Below are 27,313 nucleotides of genomic sequence, written 5' to 3' on the forward strand. Positions count from 1 at the left end.
AATAAAACTGATGTTCTAATGATTTCTGTGTGATCCTTCAGGGATTTTTAGAGACATATTTGTTAAAGAAAAGCTGAAAGCTGTTGTATTTCCCTAGTTTTAGTCTTTTTTAATGACTGTCCTTTACAGAATATTCCTTGGTGCCATGCCTCCTTCTCACAGTCTTTTCTCATTTCCTTTCCAGGGCTTTCTACTTTCTTCTGTGATAATATAGCACTAGATTCTTCAACATAAGTAACAAATGTATGTTTTGTCTCCTGCCCAACAGAATTATAGCTAAGAAAGAAAATTTTGTTCAAGTTAATGCCAAGTGGAACCTGAGAAGGAATGGGAAGTGTTGAGTGAAACAGAAATCACAAAATTCGTTTTGGACCAAGCTGAAAAACATTAGTTTATCTGCAGAAAAATCTGGTCCGTGTTATTTCAAGACTAACCTCTGGTTTAAACTTTGTTCGGATTTTGAAAGTAAAAGTCATTAACTTTCATTCTGAAAAATATTTTCCTTCATTTTTTTTCAGCCAAAGTTATAAATTCAGCTTGGCCTAAGTTCATAGAATCATAGAGTGGTTTGGGTTGGAAGGGACCTTAAAGATCATCTAGTTCCAACACCCCAGCCACAGGGACACCTTCCACTAGACCAGGTTGCCACTGGTAGCTGTAGTCCCCTCCTCTCCTAAAGCTCTCCTCTTCCAGAAAGTTTAATGTTCACTGAAAAAGATTCGCCAGCTCTGTTACTGAATTGATGGAGCTGCAGTTGCTAATGGGACACTTTCCTGAACAGTAAGTGAAGTTATTTGCCCATGTGTGACTCATGCAGGGCATCAAAGAACATTTTTAATTTATTTAGGAGTGGCCAATGGCCACACTTTACAGAAGGAAACAAGCCAGCGATAAACACACTGCTTTTTGCCAAAAACCAATGTATCAGGAGATTATTTTAGCAATCTCCACATCTCAGTTAAATATTGTATCGTATTATTCTGTACAAGGATATAATTTTACTGAGACTAGAATTATTTGCATACCTGCGTTCAGTTGTCATCATCCACACTTTATTAATAACTTTTAAAAATAAAAATCACAGTTAAGGCACTGTAAACATATTATAAATATGTTGCAATGTTAAATTGGGTCAAAAGCAAAACAGATATTTAATGATGATTTTTAAATCATTGAATTACAAAATTGTTGCCCCTCTGCATTATATAAAATTATTTGGCATTCATTGATCATTTATAGACATTTATGAGCATATCTTGAATAAAAAGCATGAAGTTATCATTAACACATTTTGCTAAGGCAAATGTAACAGGTTTTTATTGAAATTGCTCTGGTGGAGAGCAAACTTTTTCATGTTTGTTTTATTTTCTGCTCAGTGTAGACTTGCCCCTGGGACTTCTGCGTACTGTTGTGTAGTGTTCATGCATTATCTTGGTAGACTTCTTAAACATTGTTCACTTAAGCAACAAGTTAGCAAAGTGAATAATATATTATTTTATTGACGTAAATGAGAGATGCTTTCCCGTTGCCCCGGGTGTTAGTTTGTGTTTACGTTAGGAATGATGATCAGAAACAGGTGTTTGCACCTATTGTAAGGAGCTATTTAAGAGCTAAGGCTGTTGAGAGTAGGTTCTACCCAAACACAAGAACCCCCAGACCAGAAGCAGTTGGGTTTGCTTGCCGTCATATTTCTTGCACAATACTTTCCAGACCGTCAGCCTAATCTATGTTATTTTTGTCTGGTGTCATACGGAAGATGAATAGAGCTGTGGCACCACAAGAGTCAAATGATGCCATGGTACATAGTTGCTTCTTCCAGTGGTGAGAGTGTTCTTGTGGATGGAGTATGTGAACCTGGACAAAATCTCATGTTGAGACTGTATTATCTCTTTGCCCTGGTGGCGTATATCATTCGTTCTCACACTGGTCCTTACAAATACCATGATAAAAATCCCATTACAGCTGAGCAGAGCTTTTCCTTTGTCCTATTCAGTATCCGAAGCAAAAATCCTAAGTAACAGGATAAAGGCTCCAAAATCCATTTAGCTAAACAACAAAAAATTACCCTGCCAGGAAAGTAAGTATTTTTGTACTCCTTGGAGGTGGTGCCTCTTCCACCAGCTGAGGCCCTGATCATAAAGGGCCACTGCACTCTGTTGTATTCTACCAACCAGCTCTGCCACAGTGTCACAAGGAGAAGTGGCTCCCTCCAGACCTCTGGTCTTTTTAGACAAAAGGTCAAATTACAAGGTAATCCCAACTTTTTTCTTCTGCAGTTAATAGAAATGTGTAGTTTGAAAGGCAAGCCTTTATGCATTGGGTTCTTGTTTTCTAATGGCTCCTGGAGGTGACTTTACACATGAACTGTGCTTGTTTCACTAATTGGATTGTTGTGTTCAGTTGCTTTGACAGCACCCAGTGGAGCCTCTGCCTTCTGTGGGCGAGGGTGCAGTCACGGTGCATCAGTCTCACTGCAACAGTAGCTCTGTTAAAACCATCAGCTCCGTGTAAAATTCCTAGAGAAGTCAATGGGAGGTATGTTATGTTAAGACTTCTTATAGCTTTTGATAGGCTCTGTGGCCATGGCCTGGTCTCTCAGCCAAATAATCATATGAAAAATATTAAAAATTATTGGCTTTCAAGTTCTGAATGGCTTGGGGTGTTTCCTGTCATTCAGGTGTATTATGCCTAGGCCTAAAGTCAGTCTTGTTGTGAATTCTTTTAGGAATAACACATACTAATCTCTTGTACGAAGATGACTGGATTAGTTGTAAGTGATCTCTGAATTCCCACAAAAATTCTATGTGGCTTTAGCTGAAGCAGTTTTAGGCTAATGTTGACTGCTAGTGCTTTGAAACTCTTTTCAGGGAATGGAAAAGAGCTGATCTAGAATATACACAGTTAATTTAGCTCTCTTCCTGCTTCACTTCCAAGGTGTAACAGTTCCAGAGTGTAAGACGGAGAATAAAATATTGCCATATGTGGAAAATGAGGTGTTAGCGTTACGTGGAAGACTGAGGAATTGGAAAGTCAAGTTGTTTCTCTTCTGTTAAAGATAGATAATGGCATAAGTCCACTCCTCTCTGGAGTCCTGAGTATAGAGGACATTTGAGAGGGTGCTTGAGTTGGGCTGAAGATCTGAAGTGGCTTATCCTGGAGTACCTGAACCACTAGTGCAACATGTAATGGGTGCGGGTATAGATGAGACCTGCTTAGCTGTGTGATAGCAGGACCATGGTCTCAGCCCAATGCCTTTCAGCCAGCACGCTTTTATTTTTAATCCTCCCTCAGTTCCACGTCATCCAAGGTGATAGAGGTGAATCTCAGTGGGGGAGGTAAATGAGTAGAAGCCATGAAGTGTAGCAGGGGAGACAGCAGTGCTATTTCTGAAAGGCAGGAATGAAGACACCAAGACTTTCATTACAGGCAGAGACAAAAGAGCTACCCGAAGAATGAGGACAGAGATGCACAGTGTAGACCTTTTAAAACAGATGAAAGTTCTACTGCATAAAAAGAGATCAGTGAAGTGATGGGACAAGCTCCAAACAGTGAGCAAGAAAATCTGGCACTGAGAGCGAAGACCTCAGTGAGAGCTGTTAAGTGTTGCAGTACAGTTAGAATGTGATTCTTGACCTCTTGATACGCTGCGGTATATAGCACAGACATAATAATCCAGTGTTTAAAAAATATGCTTTTAAAATGTTTCCCGATTTTTTTTTTTTCCCCAGAAAAAGCAATAATAGCACTTTTTGCTGTAAAAAACGAAAAATATTGGCTTGATATTTCACTGCAGGAGGAGGGTTAGTTAGTATTGAGTACAGAGGGGACCAGCTCCCTGGAGTAAGCACAGGCATTATATTTTGAGCCTAGAACATCTGTACATTAATAATTAGTAAGGTTAGATGGAAATTTTTTATTGAAGTCAACTTCAGTTGCTCACAGGCGCGACTGACCTGGTTTTCCTTTGCTTTTCTTACCTGCAGAGAGATAAATACAGTGGCATAAAGTGTTAAAATAATCTAATTTAGTTTACTTGGGAGGGGGGGTAATAAGACTAAACAAGAAGTCTCACCCTAATGAAGCAGGGCAGTGATGAAATGAGAACCTTGTGTTTTAAGGTATTGATTTGCATAGAAAACTTAAGCCTTTCCACTCTATATACCAGGGACCTCCCTTGTTTGGTGAAATCTTTCTCTGCTTGAATGACTACAGTGAAGGTAAACCAAATGATCAGAACTAGCAGTGCTTGTGCTTCTACCTGTGTGTACCATTCACTGTATATCAGATTTTGCATATTTTATCATTATAGTCTGCTAACCATGCAACCAGGTTGGTGAGGCTTTGGAGTCACGGAAGAGTAGTCATGCATCAGTATAATATTAAAACAAATGGAGTAGAGGAGTTCTTTTGTTGCACTGAATATTGGGTTGAATATTCAAATAGCATATAAACATTTTAAATAACAGTAAACACTTGGCAGTGTAATTGGGTGCAAAGCCCAACATAATTGGAGTACTGAGGTTGACTGGTCCCAAGGATGTGTTTGTTACAGCTTCCTAATTTTACAAAACAACTCTGAGAAAACATTAAGAGCAATTTAGCTTGAAACTATGAAAACAGGGCGTTAGCAGTTTACATGCAACCCCTTCCTTTTGTAATAGGTACCACTCTGCAACCTTGGAGGGGAATTTTCTAACATCCTTTTCTTCAAACTAATGATTCGTGGTCTGTCTTGGCTATGTGTACATCCCATTTCGGCAGACCGTCTTTATCTGTGCGCTTGTTGAACTCGTCGCAATGAAATAACTAATTAACAGTGTATTCTGTAGAGGATTCTGTGCCACTTTTTAAGCAGGCCACAGAGTACATATTCTGAGAAGCACGCATCCTATTTTCATAAGCGATTTCCAAAGGCACACAGGAAAGGTCTTTCAGAGGTGTTGAGGGTTTTAACATACACGTAGTCACATTTTGAAAAGCACCTCAATGAGGTCTCTGCCTGGCTGCCATTTAACTCAGCAGAGGGCAGGTGCCCCCCCTGCTGAGATCCTTCGGCATCTGCATCTTAATTGCCTCTGAAAACCTACTCCTAGCATCCTACCCAAGCCACTTTTGAAAATGAAAGACAGATACCTGTGAAAATTTAATTCTGCAGCACCGTGAAGTGAGCCCGTTTCCGAGAGGATCATAGGCAGAGGTATTAGTTGGTTCAAATACTCTGGTTATTCCCATTTCTAGATCATTTCACAGGATCTTAACCATTTACCACATGCACACGCAAGAATAAGATTATTTTTTTATGTTTATTGATAATATAAAACTAGGAGACATAGTTTTACATGTTCAGGGATTTTGCTGTATAGTCGTGGATGTATATGAGTATATAGTCCAGCAGCAGTTAATGAAGATGTCATGGTCATTAGTTCTTGAAGGATGCATCGCCTTTTATTGATACTGTTGCACGTTCATGGTGATCCAGCAATGTACATTTCCATTATGCTGATTTGGGGACATGTTTTGGGGGTGTATTCCTGTCTATCAGCAGGCCCTTTATATGCAGGGCTATTTTTTTTCCAAGGTGGTCACGTATGCTAAGGTTGAGCCTTTGCTGAAGTTGCCTTTGAGGTCAAATAGGTTATTCCCTGAGTCCAGTTCCTCTGTGAAACCCATCATACTGGTGTTTCTAAACCATCAATTTTCAGAGCAGTAAATTAGACAAACTCTGCCCATGCTGAGGTAACGTTACTTTTTTTTTGGTAGATCAAAATTATGTTGTGTCTTCCTATGCATATTCCATTTGTGGAGCATAAAAATGAATGGGATGGCACCACAGGGCGGGGGGGAAAAATCCGATCCATGGGAAAAATGTCCTGGAAGGGTGAGTGCTGTCGTTACGAACTATCTTGGATGCTGTAGAAGTGTCTGGGTTTGAAGCCCAGCCCTCGCTGTTGTGCGGAGCCAGCTCCCAGAACGCTCTCCCTCTCCTTCCTTCCCCAGCTGAGCACGTCAACACTTGGAGAAATAAAGCCAGAGCTAAACTTTTGAATCACATTCCTGTCTGTACTTAGCAAATATTTATGCTGCAATATTTGCACATTTCTGTATAATCCAGCCTAATATTTCATCTGAGCTGCCTTCCTGAGCTAAATAAGGAATAGCATATTCAGTAACTGACCACAGATGCTTAAATTTGGGGTTTTTTCACCCATCTAAGGTTACTGGCTACAACCGCTGTATTTAGAAGTTGCAAAATACAAAACAGCAGCCAAAAAATATTTTGTGTGTTAGTAGAGATAGGGTAGATAATGCTAAAATTATTAATGATTTTTGCTTCAATGAAAGAGACCTCTAATATTCAAATGGGATTATAAGGTTGAATAATAAAAGCAAGATGTTGTTTCCCCTTTAATTTCTTTCTTCAGTAGCAGGTAAAGACCCAGGAACTCCCTGACTGGTAGTGGGTAGTCTCTGCTCTGTAGCTTACCTGAGCCTGTGTGTCACCACCCTGCAGAATAAACCAGGTTTTTCGATACGCAGAACATCATGGTGCAAGAAGTAATGGTGTTAGGTCACTGGTACAGAGCCCTGAACCACCGCGTCCTCATTCTGCCACCTCATCTCTGTGAAATGTTTGGAAAGGTAACTTGTTACCCCTGGGCATTGTGCTGGTCGGGTGGTGTCTATTGATGTCATGCTGATTCTCTGCTAACTTTGTAAATTGTCATCCCGTGGCCTCACGACAGGAAGAATCAGTAGAAAGCAGGTGAGATGATCTATTCTGTGCAATGCGGTAGAACTACACTTGTGTGCTTAAGCCCAGTTCAGACCGAATCTGTATTGTCAAGTGGTCGAGGAGGTATACAGACATGTTTTGAATTAATATGAGACCTTGTAATTAATGAATACATCAGTCCTATGAAGAGAAATGCCTGTACTGAAAACATATAGGTAACAGTGCTATATAAAACTCCTCGTTGCTTGCCATTGGCAAAAAAAAAGGCACAAATAACCGAATGACTAAAAAGAAACACACATGCGGGCTGTGAGTATGGATCCATAAATTATCATTTATATTACCATAAAAACTCATTTAAATTTCAGAATATTTTTAAAATCAGTACTCACCCTTTGATTGCTGTATTTTTTTTGTGTGTTCAGAATAAATAAAAGGAAATTAACTTACGGGTTGAGACATGAGACACTTTCCAGCTGCAAGGGCAATTAAAATGCTGGATACCAAAGGGTGAGATGTTGATGAAGAAAGACTTTGAAAGGCTGATAGCATCTGTTAATGAAAATTCTCAGAGGCAAAAGATTTGTTTGCTTAGGTAGCTTGAGATACAGAAAGTGTAGATAAAGGTTAGGGAGAGGAATAAATATTTTTCTAACATGATTGACTGAAGGTCAGATAGAATAATTTTACTATGTTTGAGGACAATTCAAATAGAATAATTTCTTTTCCAAGACATTTATCTGAGGTGAACCCAGGTTGGTTTTTTTTTTTGTCATTAATATGTATTTCAATTCATAGTCTGATTACCATAATCTCCTGTGATTGTTTCTTCAAAGGAATAATATTTATCATTTCTTAGACTCAGCAGTTCCAGACATGTTTTTAAGAGAAGGCAGTCAGCAATAGTCTTGCATGCTCATGCTAAAATCCCTGTGCATATCTTGGCAAAGAATTAACTTGTGTTATCAATAATTTTAAGTTTGCAGCATATAGTGAAATTAGATTTTTAGCTGTTTAGATGAATGCAGTGAAACATGAGGCCAAGTTTTAGCGATTTTCAAAATACTCTGCTGTTGATAAATGGATAAGTTTCCTTTTCCCAGAACATTTATTGCCTATAACAGAGTAAATGCACTAATATTCTCTTTTGGCTAAAACAAACAAACAAACAAAAAACCCCCAAGTTATTTAAGCTTAAAAAAGAATTCATTTTTTATGTCCTTTCTCAGATGGTAATTCCACACTATACTTTCCTTTTTAACTCTATTTGTAATTGTATCACAATTGTGCAACTTTACCTGAAATAATAGATAATGCTTTCCATCAGTATCCCAGTACAGTGGGGCCTAGCAAATACGACACCAGGAAAATGTATTCTGAGATACCATACTGGTGTTTTTACTGTATAATTTCAGTGGCTAGTGTGTTTGTAGGCACTATAAGTAGATGTTCGGCTGTGTTAGAGCTTGAAATAAAAATGAATCTAGATAATGAATCAGGAGAACCTGAATTTGAAAGTTGGCTCTATTACTAGTTCTCTGTATGGGATAGGCCAAAACATATTTTTTTTTTTAATTCCACGTCAAATATACTATTTGCCTCTTTCATATGGGAAAGTTGACAATGAATCTGTTAATTTGCAGTGCTTTGAGGGTAATATAGCATTGTTGTTAACATTCTTAATATTTTTGTAAGAATTTTATGGAAACGGGATGACACAAAGCCATCTCGTGGGACGTGCACTGCGTTAAGCGCAGACCGCTCTGTGGGAGGTGCAGGCCCAGCTGTGATGTACTTCTGGAACGATGAATCGGGGCTAAAACGTGTCGTGGAGGCAGAGATATATCAGGAGGTTTGCAGGCTCGTTGAAGAGAGGAGGGAAATCCGTGTAGTTGTACCGATGCCAGTGGGAAGGCCAGCATTAGCGTTACACACGGGAGCAGACCTTTTGTTTCTGAGATAAAGCCGGTGGTGGTTGCACCACCTCACTCAGGCCAGCCACAGTCAGGCCTTGAGGAAGGTAGTTCAGCACCTTGGCTCATCACTAAGAAGCAGCACACTGTTCCATTATTTATCAGGTGGCTTTTCACACTCTGTTTTTCTCCAAGTCATACAATAGGCTGACTACCTCCTCAGAGTCAGTATCGTCAACAAAAGATGAGCTGAATTCACCACATCTTGCAATATCTGTGCATACTCTGATTTTGGTTTTTGTAAGCTTTCGCTTTGAGAACTGGCTTCATGAGGAATGTGCTACAGTTGTTTTGCAGACAAGTTAGGCTTTTCCAGCCTCATAATTGCCAACTCTGTGATTCCTAATTAGAGTCTTTTTGCTGAGATAAATATGTCAACACAATTAGATATGTATTTTTAACGTGCAGTAATTAGCCTCGTCAGTTGAGTGCTAGTCAACACATTGGGATTTTTGTTCTCTTTTAGTTTCTCAATTGCAGGTAAAAGTTGTGAGTGATACCTACATGATAATGCCGTATACAATGTCTACATTTTCTTCCATTGATTTCCATACATGTTGCAAACATAAAAAGATTACATGGCATCCGTCTCACAACTATAAGGAGAACCTAAGAGACTGTCGTCCAAATGTACCTGAAGTTAAGGACAGACTAAGGCCAAAGCATCTCACTTAGGCTTCACTATGGTCAACTTGATGGCATCTGACATCAAGAGGCTGAGATATTTTTTTATCCATGGTGGTTTCTTCAGTGACCAATGCACAGGGTAATCAAAAAGCCCAGCTTTGATGGTCTGAAAGAAGTGGTTGGTAATATCTGTGTATCTTGGTTTCTTCTTTTTTTACCTAAAGAAACTTCTGTTCTCGTTATGTCATTCCTTTTCAGCTGAAGGCTGGTTTGCTGCAAGCAGCAGAGCTTGGTGAGGACTCATTCAAGCTTGTACCTGTCGTGGTTTAGTTGCGGGGTGACAATAAAACCATGGCAGATGTATTGTTAATTCCCTCTCTCCCCCTCCCCCCCTTCCCACTAAGGACAGGCGATTGGGAGGGAAAGAAGGACAGAGAGAAGAGAGTTGGAAAAATTAAAAATGTTTTAGTAATGCTACCAATAAAAATAGAGAAAATAATACAAAATATACAAAGCCAATCTTGAAAGTCCCGGCAGCTGCTCCGGCAGATGTGGGGCCGGCACCCGAAGTCCTGGACTGGACTCTGCAGCCAACCGGAGCTGGATCCAGTCTGTCACTGGGCCTCAGTTCACAGGGACAGCTCGCAAGGTCCTCTCCCAATGTCGGCCATAAGGAAAAGGGAACGAGATCCTCGTGATCCCCCACTTTTATATGAAGTATGACGTGAATGGGATGGAATACTTTAGTTGGTCAGTTTTTTGGTCACCCGTTTCAGTTCACTGCTCTTGCAAGATGTGCATCCATCCTTATCAATGACCTCACATTCCATTGCTATGTCTACCAAAACATGTATCTAGCTTTCAGGAAAACTGCAGTTATTTAGAAGGCTTTAGCTGACAGGGAAATTCACTAAAAGAGAAACTTGTTTTTTAACAAAACCAGGACAGTGCCATACAAGAGCAGTATGTGAGGCTACAAAATGTGTGGTCGTGGGAAAGGGATGCTCAGGGGTGAAGAGAAGGGAGAGAAGCCACTACAGAAGCGCCGTGATGGTGCTCTGAGGTTATGTTGTTGGCTTCCCTACACCAGTGGCCAGCAGGACTGTACCCAGCAAATGGCTTATTTTGAATTTGCTAACATCACTTGGAGAGTGTCCTTATTAGAGAATTCAGGGCACTCGGGGAAATTGATGTTGGGCAGGAATATCATTGGAATTGAACTCCCGCTGTATGTGTGACGGAACTGTACTGAGTGCATAGTTTTAGGGGTTTGGCTCTGCTGGTCAGAGGCAAAGCCCTGGACTCAGTATAGAGCTCAACAGATGAAATCTCTCTGTACTTCAGTGGTTTAATTATTTTTTTATTCAGAACTACTAAAGCTTGGAAGTTATTTATTTTTAACACTAGTCTAGTTTTACCGTTTTACCATTTTTCCATTTGCATGTAAAAAATATTTTCCTTTTTGGAGGGCTTTTCATTACCCCTAGGGCCTATGTCTTCCAGATCTCAGCATCCTCTGGTGACAGACTGCCCTCACCACTATCTCTGTCAGCTTTCTGATAGCATCAAAATCAAGAGTTCTTGGTAATCAGTACACAGAGGATACCCTACAGCCCATGCCCACTGGACCACACAATGACTTCTCAAAATACATTACTCCTTTCTCTGATTTTCTGTGCTAGTTCTTCCATCTTCTCTGCACAAGTGTTTACCTGTTACATTTTCCTCAAGCAGAACATACTCTGACTTCAAATGTTCCCATCTCATCTGTTTTCTCTTACCCTTCTGCATCCAGAAACTATAATTGCTCAATTATTATTCCCTTGGACATATTTAAGTAAAGATTTGCATAGCAAAGCTAAAAACTACAACACAGCTCTTTTGATAGACTTTGGATCATGTTGTTGTATTGAGGTCTGTTCTACACCTGGAGATTTGCCCACATCATTGTGAAAGTCATATGTAAAAGTCCCCTTACAGAGGTGACAGCATTGCTTACAGCATCTTTTTGTCTGCCCTTGGTTATTGTACTTTTCGGTCCCTTGCTACATTACTCTCATTTTACACTGTCACAGCTTCATTCAGAAACACTGGAGTTGCAATGACCTAAAGCTTGAGTAAAATGAGGAGTGAGTTAGATGCAAGGTCGTTATGAAAGAACAGATCAAGATAAAATGCATTCAGAAAGAGCTATTTTTTAAAAAGAGTCTTGCATTCAGCAGATCTGAATTCCTGAATGTTTAGCTGTATCCCATCCCAAGCAAACAGCAAATGTGGACCAGATGGTTCCTGTAAATTCTCTTTTAGGACTAGGCCAGTTCACATTCATATAACTAAGCTGACATATATATTTATGTAGATTTATTTGTTTATGGATGGCAGGTTGCAATAATGCAATATATATACAGAGGAAACTAGAGGTTTACTGAATAGAAAAAGCAGAAGAAAAAAATTTTAGACTGTGTTTGTTACTTGATCTAGAAGGTTGTTTGCTACCAGAATAGTGGAGTGTAACACTTTGCCTGCATGTTACCAAATAGAAGTGATCAGGCCAAAACCAGGTGGAATGCAGGTATTCTACTTTTATTTAATAATTTGAACTTACATGTGTTAAACTGAAAGAGCACTCCAGTGTAGTAGTCATTTGCTGCATCTCTTACTCGTGACTACTTTAGTAGCTTGTTCCTTGCTTCTTCCCCTACTATAAAATCGTTAAGCAGTCATAGATTGTGCAAAGCATACTTGCCTAACTGACACGTTTGGATTTCGAATGGTGAGGAGTGTTTTGGGTTGGCTAGTTGTTTTTACTCACACCTAACATGTTGATCTGTTTGCTTTTAAATCAGTGCTAGGCTCAGTGCCAAACACACAGAATATTCAAGTATATCTCAACTTACAGACCTCTAGTACACTTGAAATGTAAGCTGGCATGATAGAATTTGTATTTGTCTTGGGGAAGCACTAGCCTTGATGGCCTCCTTTCTGGTGAGTTCATCGTGCCCTTTTCAAACACAACTCCAGACTTAAATCCTTGAAGCTCATTCACGAGCCAGAATCTTAGTTCTTCGTATCATGTGCCAGATACGTAGTTCAAAACACAAGCATTCAGATCGGAGCTAATGTTCATTCAGCTGACACAAACGTGCTTCATGCCAGGAAAATATACCCCTCAAAGATCTGTTGTACTCAGCAAGGCAAAAGAAAGAGGGACTGCAAGCAAATGCTCTTTCATTTCAAATAGGAGACTAAGGTCCAAGATCTTATCAGGAACATTCAGGAAAAGAGTGATTATGGAAGTAGGTAATTTTTTTTCAGTAAGTACTTTGGGGCAAATTGCGAGGGCTCACATGATGCTACAGGTGTTGCAGTGTGGTCTTTTACTCATGACATATTAATGATAGCTCCTATTCAAATGAGTTGAGTTCAGTGATGTAGTACATAGAATTTGTCTGGCTGAGCAAACTACTCAGATGAATTTTGCTTACGTGGGTGTGAGGAAAGTTTCATGAGCTTTCACAGATGCAAAAGAGTGAAATGTCCTCTTCACCTGTGTTAGTAGGGTCAGTTGAGATGATTGTATCAAAGGGATGATCTGAACAACTGAGATACAGGCTTTGCTTCCCTGGCAGAAGTGTGAAAATACTGGGAGAATTTGTGTCTTAGTTCAGCTGCAGGGAGGACTGCCTGGAATGTAATTGAGTCTGGGTTGCTTAAAGTAGAGAGATAGCATTGCAACAAGTAATATTTTTCCTGCTTTGAGGGAAATTTATATAATAATTTCCCTCTTCGCAACCTTCGGTCAGCAAGACTCAAAACACTTGCTTCAGCTCACTGACTAGTAAGCTGGGCACCTGTTTTTTTTCTAGTTTTATTACCATGGATTGCTCCAGCCCAATCATTTTGCAGACTCTTTAGATGAGGTTTCGCTCTTTGACATCATCAGTATTTTAAAAATAAGCCAGACAATGACACATTTGAATATGAAGGCAAAGATTGTCTGAACTTTTAATAGGCGCCGATCAGATTGACTTGTGTGCTTGATTCAAAGATCACAGGAGCAACCCCTCCCTAGTACCAAAATATAATACAGGTTTGCTACATGACCTGGCAAGTGTGGACATCACCATCGTGTGACCAGACATATCTGTAAATCAGTAATGCCGGCATGTTAATGATGTTGTGCGGTGCAGGGATGCGGCACCGCCAGAGGAGGCAGCCTCAGCATCAGTGCTTCCAGAAGAGCGTGTGCCTTCCATCCTGCTGCTTTTGCACATCCAAGGTATTACTAAGAAAAAAAAGAGGGTGAAAGATCAGAGTGGGGTCTGGATGATTTTTGTCCTGTTGTCTGTATTGGTGTTAATGACTGTAGAGTGAACAACCTCTGAATTTTAGCAATGGTGTTACGAACCTGGTTTGAGATCATCTCATAGCTGTAGTCTTCTAAGAGAGTATTGTTTTTTCTTCTCTTATCTAATATTTTTTGGCTTTATCAGTTGAAGCAGTATAAACTAGCAACGGTATTAATGAAAGCCTTTTGTTGCGGTTTAGTCCCAGCTGACAGCAGCGATTCCCCAAGCAGCGAGCCCCTTCCCCAGCCAGCTCCCCCAGTTTTATACTGAGCACAACATCCTATGTGTGGAGTATCCCTGTGGCCAGTTTGGGGTGAGCTGTCCCGGCTGTGTCCCCTTCCAGCTTCCTGTGAAAATTAACCCCATCCCAGCCAAACCAGCACATCTGTCCTGCATGGCTTCTTCACAGACCTGGGGTGACTTACCAGTCCTTTAGTCTTTCAGGACGGATCTGATTCAGAACATAAAAAGCTACCAAATAGCGCTGGTTGCCGTGGCTGGCTGGTTTCCTTTGGGGTGAGTGAGATGGGGGTTCAGCACCTGGGGGGTGCTCAGGGGGAAACATCTCTTGTGAAGCATTCGCATGGTGTCCATACTGGAGGGTAGGGAATAGGAAAGCTCAGTGTATGGGTCTGGTGTCTGATGTGCACAAAATAAGGAAAATAATTTCCCCTTTCATTACCCAGGCGGTACACCCAAACTGTCACAGCTTGCATTATTATGCTAAGAAGAAAGAAAAGTTCACATTTAAAGATAAAATGGTCCTTTTATTTACACAGTCACACTGCTTATATAACGACTCTCTTCATAGTAAAGTACAACTGGAACCTGGAACATGTTGTTTACAGAAATATCGCATAATGGGTAACAATGCAAAACGTAATAAATGGTGCCGAAGGCAATAGAGAGCGAGCTCGGAGGTTGGGAACAGTGCACGCGTGTTTGCGAGGATGCGAGAGTTCAGCCTTCCTGAAAGCAGGGGGTTGGAACCGTGCTTTTGTAAAGCGAGGGGAATGGGCTCCGTGAAGCTCGTCAGAGGACTGGCCTAACGAACCATCGCAGGAAGGACAAACAGTTCTTCTCAGTGAGGACAGGAGAAGGGAGGTGGCCTAGCACAGGCTGTGCCATGGAGAGGGCTTCAAGAGCTGAGAAGGGTAGAGGGGACTGTGACTGTAAAGGCTTGGCGTGACAAGGAGATAGAGAAGACAGGATTTATGAAGCTCTGGAACTTTTTCACACTGAGATTACTGTAATTGTATTTTCATGCATAGGAGAAAGGCTGCTGAGTAACCTTGCTCTTCTCTTTCTTGGAACGGTAGCCACTGACTAATACACAAACATGCAAAAACACACTCACACCCACATAAACATGCAATTGCACAAAATGAGGAAAATTGCCCGGCTTTCTTCTGAGATATTCAAGGTTTGACAAAGCAAGCTCTGACTCAAACAGTATTAACTGAACATGGCTGCACGGCAGTCAACCAGTGGCATCTGTTCTCCAACATGTTCAATTTCACTTACTTCTTTGAGACAACTCATAAGTTTTGTATATGTTATTAGCAAAAAATAGAGCTATAGCGTTGGGGGTTTTTTTTAAGTGGTAAGTTTTTTATAATATGTTGAACCATTTTGTTTGATTTGGAGTGAAAAAAATAGACTTATGGACTCATAGATTCATACTTAGACATGAATGATGAAACAAAGTTGTAAATATTCGTTACTTAGTAGAATCATATTTTTTTAAAAGCACATCCTTGTACACAAAGCATTTGTAAATCCCCATTAGTGGTAATTATGTTCCCACATCAAAATTCCTCGTCTGCAGCCAAACAAATATCTCAGGCTTAGATCTTTCTCCTACATGTAATGAAATCACAATGCTGTCACAGACATCACAGCCATTTTTGTAAAAAATGATGTTAAGGCAGGCTGCTTTCATTGTACTATACATATGTAAATTCCTCCCTTTCAATAGTCCCAGGGGAAAGAAGATGTCAGGAAGAGTTCCCAACCAGCGAACATATTAATTGTTACCACCTTGCATGGGATAGTAAGTGCATTCATACAAAGAAAAGCATTAAGCATTAGGGGGCTGCACAGGGGAAGTGAGGGCATTTGAGTGAGACTTAAGGAAGTCACATGATAAATTATAATAGTCTAACTGCAATCTAGAAAATCACACTCTTCCCTTGTTTGTGTCTGTAATGAGATAATGATGCAGATCCTCAGGCTTCAGCCAGCCACTGCAGATTTGCAGCAGGCTACGGAAGGTCAGGCTGCAGCGCAAGCTCTTTCTTGGCGGTTTACCCCTAGAATGATATCTGAGTTCAGAATAGCTATTGGCATAATTCAAAGCAGTGAACATGTTGTTCCTCTGTAGCTCCAACTCATTTCAGAAGTGTGGGGGACTGGCTATCACAGAGCACAATTAATTGATTGTTGATCCTGTATGTTTATGTGTTTGTGTGTGTGAAGACATTCTGAGCTTCTGAAATCTGGCTGTGGATAAAAAATCCACAGTATGACTAAATGATTGGACTGAATGCTTTGCAAATAAATTGTCTGGACAGAAACACAGCTCACATGAATGCTTCTGTACAAAGAAACTCTGCTGGAAACCACCGTGTGTGCTCGAAGCAGATAACCCCTCTCTTTGATTGGCATCCGCCCGGATCTGAAACAATTAGAACTATGCAAAACAAGTAAACATTCGCTAAATTCCCAGTTGCATACTGCAGCAAAGGGATGCAGATCAATTTCTGATGACTCCTACGTAGCATGACTTGAAGGAGATCACCGTTCCCAGTTCCACCACCTTTTGCTTGGGGACTTGAGTTTTATCTGACGCCCAGGCATGGATGTTCACAAGAAACGAAATGCTGTTTGCTTCTATAATTTACCACTGTGCAATCTTTGGTCATTCTGCACCACTTCTTTCCTCTGTTGAGGCTGCTAAATGAGTTGATATTGCCTTAATGAAAGCATTGAAGGTGTGGTTAATACTGCTAGACTCCATATTTAAAAACATTTTTTGAAATCAGAGTGAGTATCAGTAAAAGATTCCCCTGTGGTTCGTGGCTCCAATAGCCAGTACAATGACTTAATTGGGATTCTTGTGCAGTGCCTGGATCTTTGCCAGTTAATGACCCATTGCTGCAGTCTGCACAGGCAAATTGCCCCTTCTGTCCGGCTCTTCGAGCTGATGGACTTCTGCCCAAGTAATGGCTGCAGGCTCCTATTCTCAGCTGGCACGGACCCCGGCACCACCATAAACATCCCTGAGAGGATCGTAATATGATATATTGGACAGATCCTGATACGCCTCACAGTAATATACCGCTGAGCAATTCTGCTGAAGTCAGTGACTTTGGCAATGGCACGGCTGAAAGGAGAAGCTGGTTCCTGCACTGTTGCTTTCTCAAGTAATGAAGCACTTGCAGGCTATTGGCCAATATGTGTCCCTTTAGATGATGCAAATTTTTGTGAACCCTTTGTCAGCCATACAAAATAGTTTTTATTTTTGTTCTGTTTTTAAACGTTTGCGTTGTCTCTCCCCCCTACAGGATTTTCCATTCTTCAGGCAATTATGGAAGCAGCAGTACAGAACAACTGGCAAGTGACAGCCAGATCTGTAGGAAGCATAAAGGATGTTCAAGAGTTCAGAAGAATTATAGAGGAGATGGACAGGCGGCAAGAAAAAAGATACTTAATTGACTGTGAAGTAGAGAGAATCAACACCATTTTGGAACAGGTATATGCCTTTTAGAAATTGTGGTCTTGCTGTGACAGACATCGTTAATGTTTCCAGAACTTTCTGTTTCTAGAAATTAATTAAATATCTATTGAGATATGAGTCCCAACAACTGGTTGGTTATCTAGTAAAGCTGAAATGCCTCAGTGATGCTCATAGTTGGAGACAGCACTTACATGTGATCTACCAGGAAATATTTTTTCCCAAATGTTAATAATGAATTATTTTTAAGTAGGTTAAGAACCTAAAACCTTTGCTGCCAGAGTAACGTTACTGACATCAGGGCTACTTGTAGAGATTGCAAAAAAGCTGCAGTTTGTTCAGTGGAACATGTAACAAGAAATAAAAAGCCAGCGAAGTAGTTTTGAGTTGTATTAAAGAATTCCCAAATGGAAATATTGCTAATGAAACATTCAGCTGGTAGTCCAAACAGCTCATTAGCACTTTTTGGTATATAAAGTCCTTCCCTCTGCACAGCCTGAAATTGTGGGTGATAGTCTAAACACCTTTATTGGGGAAGATGCACTTTTTTGTGATTGTTCTGCTATTGCATGGCCTTCCCAGGGTTTGCTTTGTCTCAGAGGAATGGCCGTACCCCTTGGCCATCCCAGGGTGCTGCCCTGAACGCCTGTGCCGCTGGCTGTGCTGCGCAGCGTGCTTGAAGAGGTGTAGTGACAGGCAGACAGACAAGGAGCAGAAGCAGGACAGGTCCCTGCGCCTGAGCTCACAGCAAAGCTGGTGTTGGTGTGGAACCAAATCCATGCTGCTTCTGTATTCATAGGCATGTGGGAATTCACTTGGCATTAAGACTGAAAAAAATCCCTATTGTTGCCACTTCATAAATTTAACTGTGAGTTTATAGTATGGAATAGATGAAAAGTAACATTTACATTTCATGAAGCATTAGCATATCCCTTAGAAATGTTGTACTGTAAAGTAGTCGCAAGCTGACCTCACTGCCATAAACCCTGGGAAATGCAAAAGCTGTATTCACTGGGTTCCTTCACAAAATATTCGGGTCCTGTCAAGCCTTGAGGCTCGTCCCTGAGGGCCAGAGCGCGGGGGCCGGGGGGCTGCAGTCACGGCCGGGTCCCACAGCTGCGGGTTGCAGGGGGCAGCAGGAAGGACAAAGATGCTCCAAAGGACACAGCACAGGCCAGCGCTGCTCCGTGACTCAGACAGCCAGTATGGCTGTCGCACCGATACGTAGCGTTGCATTTTACACTGTATTTTTAGTCAATATGGTGAGTGCTCTCTTTAGGGAAATTCATACAGCAAAGTGTAAGAAACTATTTTTTTTTGTTGTTCCATTTGCTCGTGTTCTCACAGAAGATGCAAACCACCATACCCACAGCCCACTCTTCTGAAAATGATGCAGGAGAGCACTCCTGAGCCAAGCTTAAATAGCTGTTTGGGCCCACTCTCAGCGGGGGAACAGGCCTTTTGTTTGATCTTGCTCACTCCATTTACATTTTGTTCTCTCTTTTTCTTATATTATACAAGTGGGAGAAAAAAATAATCAAACCATTCCAGTGCTTAAAATGAAAGCTATATACTAAGCAAACCATATAGCAAAAAACCAGTGAACTCTTCTTCTCCAAGCATTCTAAATTCAAACCTGCTGAAGTTGTAATTTTATTAAATGTTTGATTCAGCTTTCTATCAATGTGATTAGCAGCTGTGTAACTAAGGATTTGGTACTGGGGCTTCTGAGTTTCCCCAAACTCTACAATACTCATACTTTTACATAATTATAGCCTTTTTATTGTCATTACTGTATATAGCTCATCTCTGTACTGTTAAATGACTTTCTCTGTATTATGCCCACTGTCCGTCTTTTGAACTTTATTTACACAAAACTGTGCTATTTCTATGAAATCTTTATCCTAAATTATCTCAAATATTTCTAAAAGACCTCTAAAATGTTCTTGCAGTTGGATTTTAGGACGGTGTCAACCAGTGTCACCCAATCAGTTGAACACTGTCAGTCCATTGGTTTGCTGCCAAACCCTGCAGACATTTTCACCCATAAATACTATGTCGTGTATAGCATAGTATAATCATGTCTTTTTAGCAATCTAACAGAAGGAGTCCGATTATGCGGCACTTTTTAATGAGTATTGTCCCATTTATTTTACTGGGACCATTCAGTTGACAAAGAATTGCCCAAGCAGATCCCATGCTGGTGCCCCTGATGCTAAAAATATCTTCTAGCAACATTTTCTAGAGTTTTTTTAAATCTGATACTGAAAACCAATGGCTTAGGTTTCTGCAGGGAAAGCTGGTAGTGTTTGACCCCTGACAGTTATTGTTTTTTGGCTTTTCCTTCCATCTCTTCTGCTTACCTTGTTATCTTCTCATAAAGTAGTTTAAAAATCTCACAAATACGTGTGCTACTTAAATCCAGCCAGCCAGTTTGCTCAGCTGTGTTTGCTGATAGCATCCCGTGGAGGGGAGGGATGACTCTGGATTTGCATATTTCAAATGTAGCGTTTTACTGCAGTTTAGAAAGTCAGACTGCTGCTTTGTTTGGAGTCTAGAGAGTCTGCTCAGCTAAGAGCACATCCGAGCACATTAGCAGCACACTGCACAACCGCAGGTGGCTTTGAAGAGCTTTTTCCCAGTGAGAGCAAAGGGAAGCCAAGATTCTGCCCGTTATGGCAGAGCACTGCTGGACAAACTCTGTCCCACCAAGGGTTGGTTTAGGCTGCCCCAGCCCAGCTGCCTTTCCATCCCTCTCCCTTTTTGGCCTCCTCAGGGCACATCTTCAAAGGTCAGCCCTCCCATTACCTTCTGGAAGTGATGCCTCCCTCCAGAGAGGGGCTTTACTCTGGTCACTGTGGGGATGTCATTTGCTCAGGGAAAACAGGAGCGTTTGCCAGTGACCCCGGTTTTCAGAAGCTTAGATAGGACTTATTCAAGAACAAAAGTCATAGCAGAAATAAACAGACTGTAAACCACTAAACAGTCTACACACGTGCTGAGTTTGCGATCAGACTTTGGGCTCTTGGCCAGGCTATTCAACAAGCTTGTCAGTTCTCTGCTCCAGAAACCACGTATCATGGCTTCGTGTCAATGCTCGGATTAAATAAGAGTGACCTCTTCTCCTGTATCAGTCTGGTCAGTGTGTGCAGTTCTCTTTCTTTGATGTTTTTTTCAACCAGTTCAAATCAGGATATACCTCTCTTCCAAAAGTGTAGGCTTCCTTAAAGACAATTACGCATCTGAGGATTTTCTTCAGACACTTCAGGTCCTGCTGGAATGTTCCGTACCTTCCTCCAGTGACATTAAGACATGCGAGTCAGTGACCTAGAGTATTCCATATGGCTTTAACATCTGGCACATCTGTATGTCTCTGTATTTCCAAGATCTGAAACCTGTCATGTGAAGTATTTCTCTTCTCAGGGCTGGCTGGCACCCGAGGAGGGATCTCTCCCAGCTGTCTCCCCCTGGTATGTAAATGTAGGGTAGGGAAAAGAGTTCACCTCAGCTCCTGCTCTGCCTGGGTAACCTGTTTTGTGCCAGGTTTCCCTCTGCAGTGCATCTGGTTTCATTCCCCTTCCAGAGAGTCTTGTGATGGGCCCCATATTGTGCCCTAGAGGTGGATGCCCTTCCCAGATCACCTTTGGCTCTGTCTCTTCAGCTGCAGAGTAAGGGGAAGCAGAGAGATTAACGGTCATTCTGTACATTAGCATCTGTTTGTTCACTGGTCCTGTAGTTCCATAACCATCGAGCATGTGGATCCATATCCCTTCTTCCACAAAAAACTATGTGCAATTTAATCATCTAGTGGCCTCTCAAGCATACAGATAGCAACACTTACGTCATGCAAAATGCATAAGCTCCCCACACTTCTTGTCCCTTGATGCTAAAATATTCCAGTATTCCTTCACAGATAGATATAAAATTTTGTTCTCATAAACAGAAGAACATTTTCTTCTGAGAACTAACAGTAAGCTTTAGCTTGTTCAACCGTGTATTTAGAGACATGTTTTTGAGTCAAGAAATATGTTTTTCTTATTCCCAAGATAACAAGCTGTATTTCAGACTAGACTGGCTTTGTGTCCATTTAGAAGAAAACCTCCTGAGGGAAAATAAGGAGGAAGAAACTCCATTCAGGATCAAAATGGTGCAACTTTACAAAAGACCTGTTTATTCCAGAGACTGCATGCTTTTATCAAAAGGACACTATCTCCAAACGTAGCCATAAAGGTTAGGCTGAAAGGCAATCTCTGTACTGAGGGGAGGCATCTCACAAAGCAGAAGCAATATTACAGTAGAGAATGCAGTCTTCAAAATTTTACAATGACAGTCAAACTGTCAAAGAAGACTTGAATTAAAGTGTCTGCAGGATTAAGAAGGGTAATCTGATTGACTGAACTCTGTCCGGTGCAAGCACTGACTACGACTTGACCTTTAAGTCTGAAATTTTGAGATTAGGAAGATGTTCTGCGGGTTTTCAGTACAGCCACAGCTGCATCCCTCTGAAGAGCTGCTCTCATCTCAGAGGAGTGTGCTCACTGCACAGCAGCTTTCACATTTGGAATGTCATAAGAATAAATACGAAACTGCAGTATTCGGTTGACCAATAGTCATTAAAAACAACAACAGGAAGGAAAAAATGTAAGTGAAAAAATCAATGCCGCTTTCATGTAAGCTTACTGGGTAATGTGTTATGTTATAAACAGTCCGGTGTGGGTTTGTCCGTGTTATTTGTAGCAATTAAAAATATAATAACTGCCTATAAACACAGTGGGACACTTGAAGGAGGAGCAGAGTTATGGGTAGCTTCAGCTTCTGCTTTGCTTGTGAAGCCCAGAGATGCCACGTCCTCTGCTGCGCCGTGTCCTCCCGGCCTCGGTGCCACGGCCGTGTCACCGACCAGCGTTGTCCCCTGCATGGAGCTGTGCAGAGCGGAGCAGGGGGTTCAGCTGTGGCCCCAAGAGAGTATCTGACATGTGCAGCGCTGTGGAACTTCACTGAGAAACTGATAGAGTCCGTTTTTATGTTTCCAGTGAACTAGAAACTTAAAATTAAAGGCATTTCTTCATTAGGTGCCTGTGAGTATTGTCGAAACCAGGATCTAAGGCAGCGCGAAAGGTCACTTCTTTCCCTTCACATCCAGGGAGTCTGAGCAGCTCGCAGGTTCGTATGGGTGTGTGGGAAGGAAAAGGGAATTACTTAGGTCCGTCACCCTCAGGACTGCAGGTAACGGAAGGTAAGTAAGAAATGGGTATATGTCAGAAGCGACAGCCGTATCTGTCTTGAAGGGCCTGCTCCTGTCAGCTGTAAAACTAATGAAGGGCCAAAGACGGATTGCTAAAGCAGAGAGAAGTAACATCTTGGGTTAATCTGCCCCACATACAGCACATTTCACACATACCTGAGGAGAGAATTTCTAGCATGTAAATAGTAGTGCCTCTCCAAAGCCGTCATCCAGACTTCATAAAGCAAGGCAGGTTCCAAATGGTGGGAATTTAACAGAGTATTAGTCATCCTGCAGAATGGCTGAGGTAATGGCACACAAAGCTTAAAAGTGTTCGAAAGACATTAAAGCCCAGTTTTAAATGTATCTGATCAGTAATAGTAATAATTAATACAAAATGCCTCACCGTAAATGTGCAAGCTGCTGTATGGAGAAGACCGCTGCCAAGCAACTCTGGTTTCTTATGCCAGAGGCATATGAACCTGAAGTCACCATTAGAGTTTTTATTTTTCTGTGATAGTAGCAATTACTCATTTTATGTTTTATGCTAATTCATGGGATATAAATGCACACACCAATGCACACACATGCATCTGCTTGAGATATTTTGCGTATTTTTACCACAGCTTTTGTAGTATGCTTTTATGCAGTTATAGGCATATTTATGTGGCAGCCTCTGCATTGCCATTAAATGTACAGAGAACCGAAATCTGTTCTCAGTTATGCTGCTACAAGGAGTCAACCGTTATCCTCAGCATTATCCTGGAGACAATATTTAAATTGATACCATTGTGCTCATAGAGGGACTGTATTTGCTTTGAACCTCAGTTAATAGGTAGTTGTACAAGCACAATTTGCCGCATAGTTCGCTTTTGTGGCTTTTCAGCGCACAGAATTTGTGGATGCGTGTTTGCCCTTAGAAAGCCCTCTGGGGGTCCCACTCATTATTTAGCCTGTGTCCACATCGTGTGAGCCACTTCTGCAGCTGGCACTAATTGCTGCCCTTGTTGACAGCCTCAGTCGAAAAGTTGAGCCTGAGGCCCGTTTGCGATAACCTCTCACTCCTGCGTTTGATGTACTTTGGAAGCAAATGTACACGCTGATGCTCCTCATGCCATACCTGGACTGTGGGGAAAGGATTTGGTCTTTTGTTAGGTGTAGTGGTATTTCTCAAAAACAACATTCACTAGAAGCCTTTTAAAGATACAGAGTATTTGGGGGAAAGGGAGAGCTGGCTGGGATTTGCTCAACATGTTTTGGTTGAGCAAAAAACCCGAGGTTTTTTTGTCCCACTGTATTTGTCCATCTCCCCATCCCTAATAGCTCTGGGAATCTTTTTCACCTCTTCTAAGCCCCTGTATAGAAGTTGCTTTGTTACAGTCCTAGCATTTAATGTGGTTCTTTCTTCTCCATATAAAGGATAAACCCTTTCATCTTTGCAGACATTACCTTAATTTCTGCATCTGTCTCTCAAATAGTTTAATGCTTGAAATTCTGCTTCTAACCAAAGACTTTCCTTAATTAGTTTCCAAGGCAACCATCTTGGCGACAATTCAGATGAACCAACTGCGTGGAGAGGAAGGAAACACACTATCAAAATGAATAGTAATAGCACAATACCACTGTGCAAACAGGCGTTGTACATCACCAGAGACAGCGTGATAGTTCTGCTGCCTCATAAGTTCATTTACAAGGGAAGAAGTCCTAACTCAGTAAAAGAAAAGCCGCACAAGAGCCTCTGTCTTTTTTTCACAGCTGACTAAGCCGGGACTAATGGCTTCGGTGTGATATGAATCACGTATCCGGGGGAGGAAGAGAACCACTGGGGCTTTTCAGGCCCCCTCATGCACCAGGATGCTCCCAAGTGCATTTTGTAGAGCACTGCTACACTACGGTTCAGATAGCAAGATTTTCAGAGTGGGGACCACCCCACTGGGCTTCTTTAGCCCAGATGCTGGTGATGTAGTATAGAAGATACAGCCTTGCAGAGGGAAGTCCCTAAATATGAGGTCCCCAGGTGTGAATCCAGAGCTAGGGTGCATTTGCTCTGGGCTGCAGATGGCTTGAATTTGGCCATAATATGGCAAAGTACCACCCCAGTGCAAATCACTCACTGCTGGTGATTATACATTCATACGTGATTCCTAGCTCTTGTTCCAGTGCAATTCCACTGGCCTCTGTGGAGCAGATGAAAGCTACCAGGGATAGCTGGGCTAAATTTATAAAGAATCAGACCCTATAAGTCATCAACTAAACCTCAAACTCATCTCACAGTATTCAACCAGTAAGGTGGAAAACAGCATAACAATTTGAGAGAAAGTTAGTGTTTCCAATTATAAAAAAGCCCGTGTTACCAAATTAAATTTGTTTGTGTCACACCATGGGTGTGCGTGTATAGATATAATGGCGTATGTACTGCTGGAAGCTTGTTCTTCCAAAACGTATAATGAATAAAATTGTCAACAATATACATAGACCCTTAAAAATACCCCGAGTATCTTCTATCCTGGGAGAATGTACGTAAAGAATCAGAAAGGAGAAATATTGCTGCAACTTTATTACCTCATATGAGTAAAACGGCTTCCCTGCTGCATAGGCTAAGTCTAGTAAAAATAAATTAACTCTTTGTAATCTCTTTTGGTTCATGGTTTATGCACCAAGTTATATGGGGAATATTGCAGAGTGCTGTTTATAGTGAAGCAGAATAAACCTTTCAAACTCCTTCAAAGCATTGAAAAGAGAAAATTGAATGCAATTCTAGTCACAGTAAAATTCCATTTGTGATAGAAAGCATAAGAAAATGTAACCTTGTTTTTTCTAGAGGAGGTTGCACTGTTTTTGTTTTTTCGGAGTTGTTTTTGTTGTTGTTGTTTTTTGGGGGTGGGGGTTTGTTTGTTTGGTTTTGGGGGGTTTTTTGTGTGTTTTTTTTTTTAAATTTCATATGGCATTTAAAAAGGAAAGGAAATGTTCTAAAGAAGGAAAAAAAAAAAAAAAGAATGGCTGCTATTCAGTATTTTTGGGTCTGCTTGAAGGCAGTGCTCTGCAGTACAAAACCCCTTCCAAAACATTCTCATGTGAGCATTGGGACTGAATTACTGCGACACTTCTGGGTTATATCTAAATAATAGTTTGAAGTGATCCTGACATGCAGTAATGGTTTATATAAGCAGAATTCTGTTTCCAATTACTCTTGTTCAATTCCAGGGAATAATACTGGGATTTTACTCTGACATGGTGATGGGAGGTGTGGAGAAAATGGGAAATTTATGTATTTTCAAAATTAAAACTATGTTCCTCAGTTTACCTGATTTCTTCTTCTCTTCCTCCAATGGGTAAACATCCTTTTATATTTTGGCAGCTAACTCTGAAGGAGTTTCATTTTCCCTGTGGGAAAATTGTTTATGTTGGTCTGTGATTGCAAGAGTGTACTCTTAAGAACATTCAACATACAGTTTCACAGCATATAAAGCCAAAAAGGACAGTTAGATATTATCTCCTGTGTCGCGGGGATGAGGCACACGATGCAAAGGTCACTGAATAGCTGCTCGTTAGCGATGCGGATATGCTTTCAAACTGTGTGACAGTGCTGAAGCATTTGTGATTCCTGCAGGTTTGGAAGAGGAAGAATAAACGTAAGATTACTATTATTAATAGTTTTTGTGAAAGTGACTTTAGGTGTTGTGGAACTTAGCAAAGGATGCTAGTGTGGAAGTCAGTTTGGATAATGCTGATTTTACTATACCCAGTGTGGACTTGTAGGTCTACAATGAGAGCATCCACAAGTGCTGAGAAGCGAGGTGGGGCCATGAGTAAAGATAGCACATGTCAAGTTAAAAATGGGGATATTATTGTTCTGGGACCATGTTATGTGCGATAGGAGCTGGTTGCTTTGCAGATTGAAGGAAATTTAACCATGAATGTCGCTAGGGAAAGGTGGTTGTGTGTCAGTGAAAAGCACGTGATGGTTACTGTGAAGCTCACCCATCTGAGCTGTTAACATAAATTCCTGCTCTTTTGGGCTCTCTGGAGTAGCAGTGGTTCATAGTTCGCAGGTTAGCAAAACCTCGTGTCTCTTCTGAGAGGTGGTGAACTGAGGCTTAAGCAGCAGAAGACGTATTTCCACAGGACCTTGACTGGTGGACAAGAGTGGCCCTTGACAGGGTGAGATACAAGACAGATGAATATTTCAGAATTTATCAGAAGCAGTAGGAAGACAGAATATTGTGAGGATCTTTCTCTGTGTACCTTTCCTGTCAGCTAATAGGAATTTCAGTTCCCCTGGACTCTTTGGAAGATCCATGTAGAGAAACAGAAGTTGCAGAGTCCCAAATCCACTACCAAATCAGTTGTCTTCAAAAAAGTTATTCAAGCTTTGATGACAACAGTGCATTTAAAAGCTTCAGACTCAAGAAATTTTTGAACATCGTACCAAAAAATTGTGTCAGATCAGAGAACATACTCGATGATCTTGAGGGTCTCTTGCAACCAAGATGATTCTATGATTTTCTGTCACGGTTGCTGACCTTCTGGTAGTGTCTGACCTGAGAAGGGTTAGGGCCAAGAAAGAGGAGGGCAGAACACTGAACCAGCAGATCTAGAGGATGAAACCCATGAGGGGCGTACTGTAGCACGGTTTGTCGGTGTCAAAAGCAATTCTGGTGCTCAATATAG

At 41.2% G+C, this 27,313-nt stretch overlaps 1 protein-coding gene across 2 annotated transcripts in view; it reads left to right on the plus strand.

The window, feature by feature from the left end:
• Positions 1–27,313, plus strand: part of GRIA3 (glutamate ionotropic receptor AMPA type subunit 3) — a 145,978-nt gene that overhangs the window by 45,697 nt on the left and 72,968 nt on the right. For both annotated transcript variants that reach the window (XM_065643717.1, XM_065643716.1), the window contains exon 4: positions 17,249–17,436. In XM_065643717.1, coding sequence (XP_065499789.1) covers positions 17,249–17,436 — 188 coding nt within the window. The remainder of the gene's footprint in view (positions 1–17,248; positions 17,437–27,313) is intronic.

This window comes from Caloenas nicobarica, chromosome 12, assembly GCF_036013445.1.
Source record: "Caloenas nicobarica isolate bCalNic1 chromosome 12, bCalNic1.hap1, whole genome shotgun sequence".
NCBI lineage: Eukaryota > Metazoa > Chordata > Aves > Columbiformes > Columbidae > Caloenas > Caloenas nicobarica.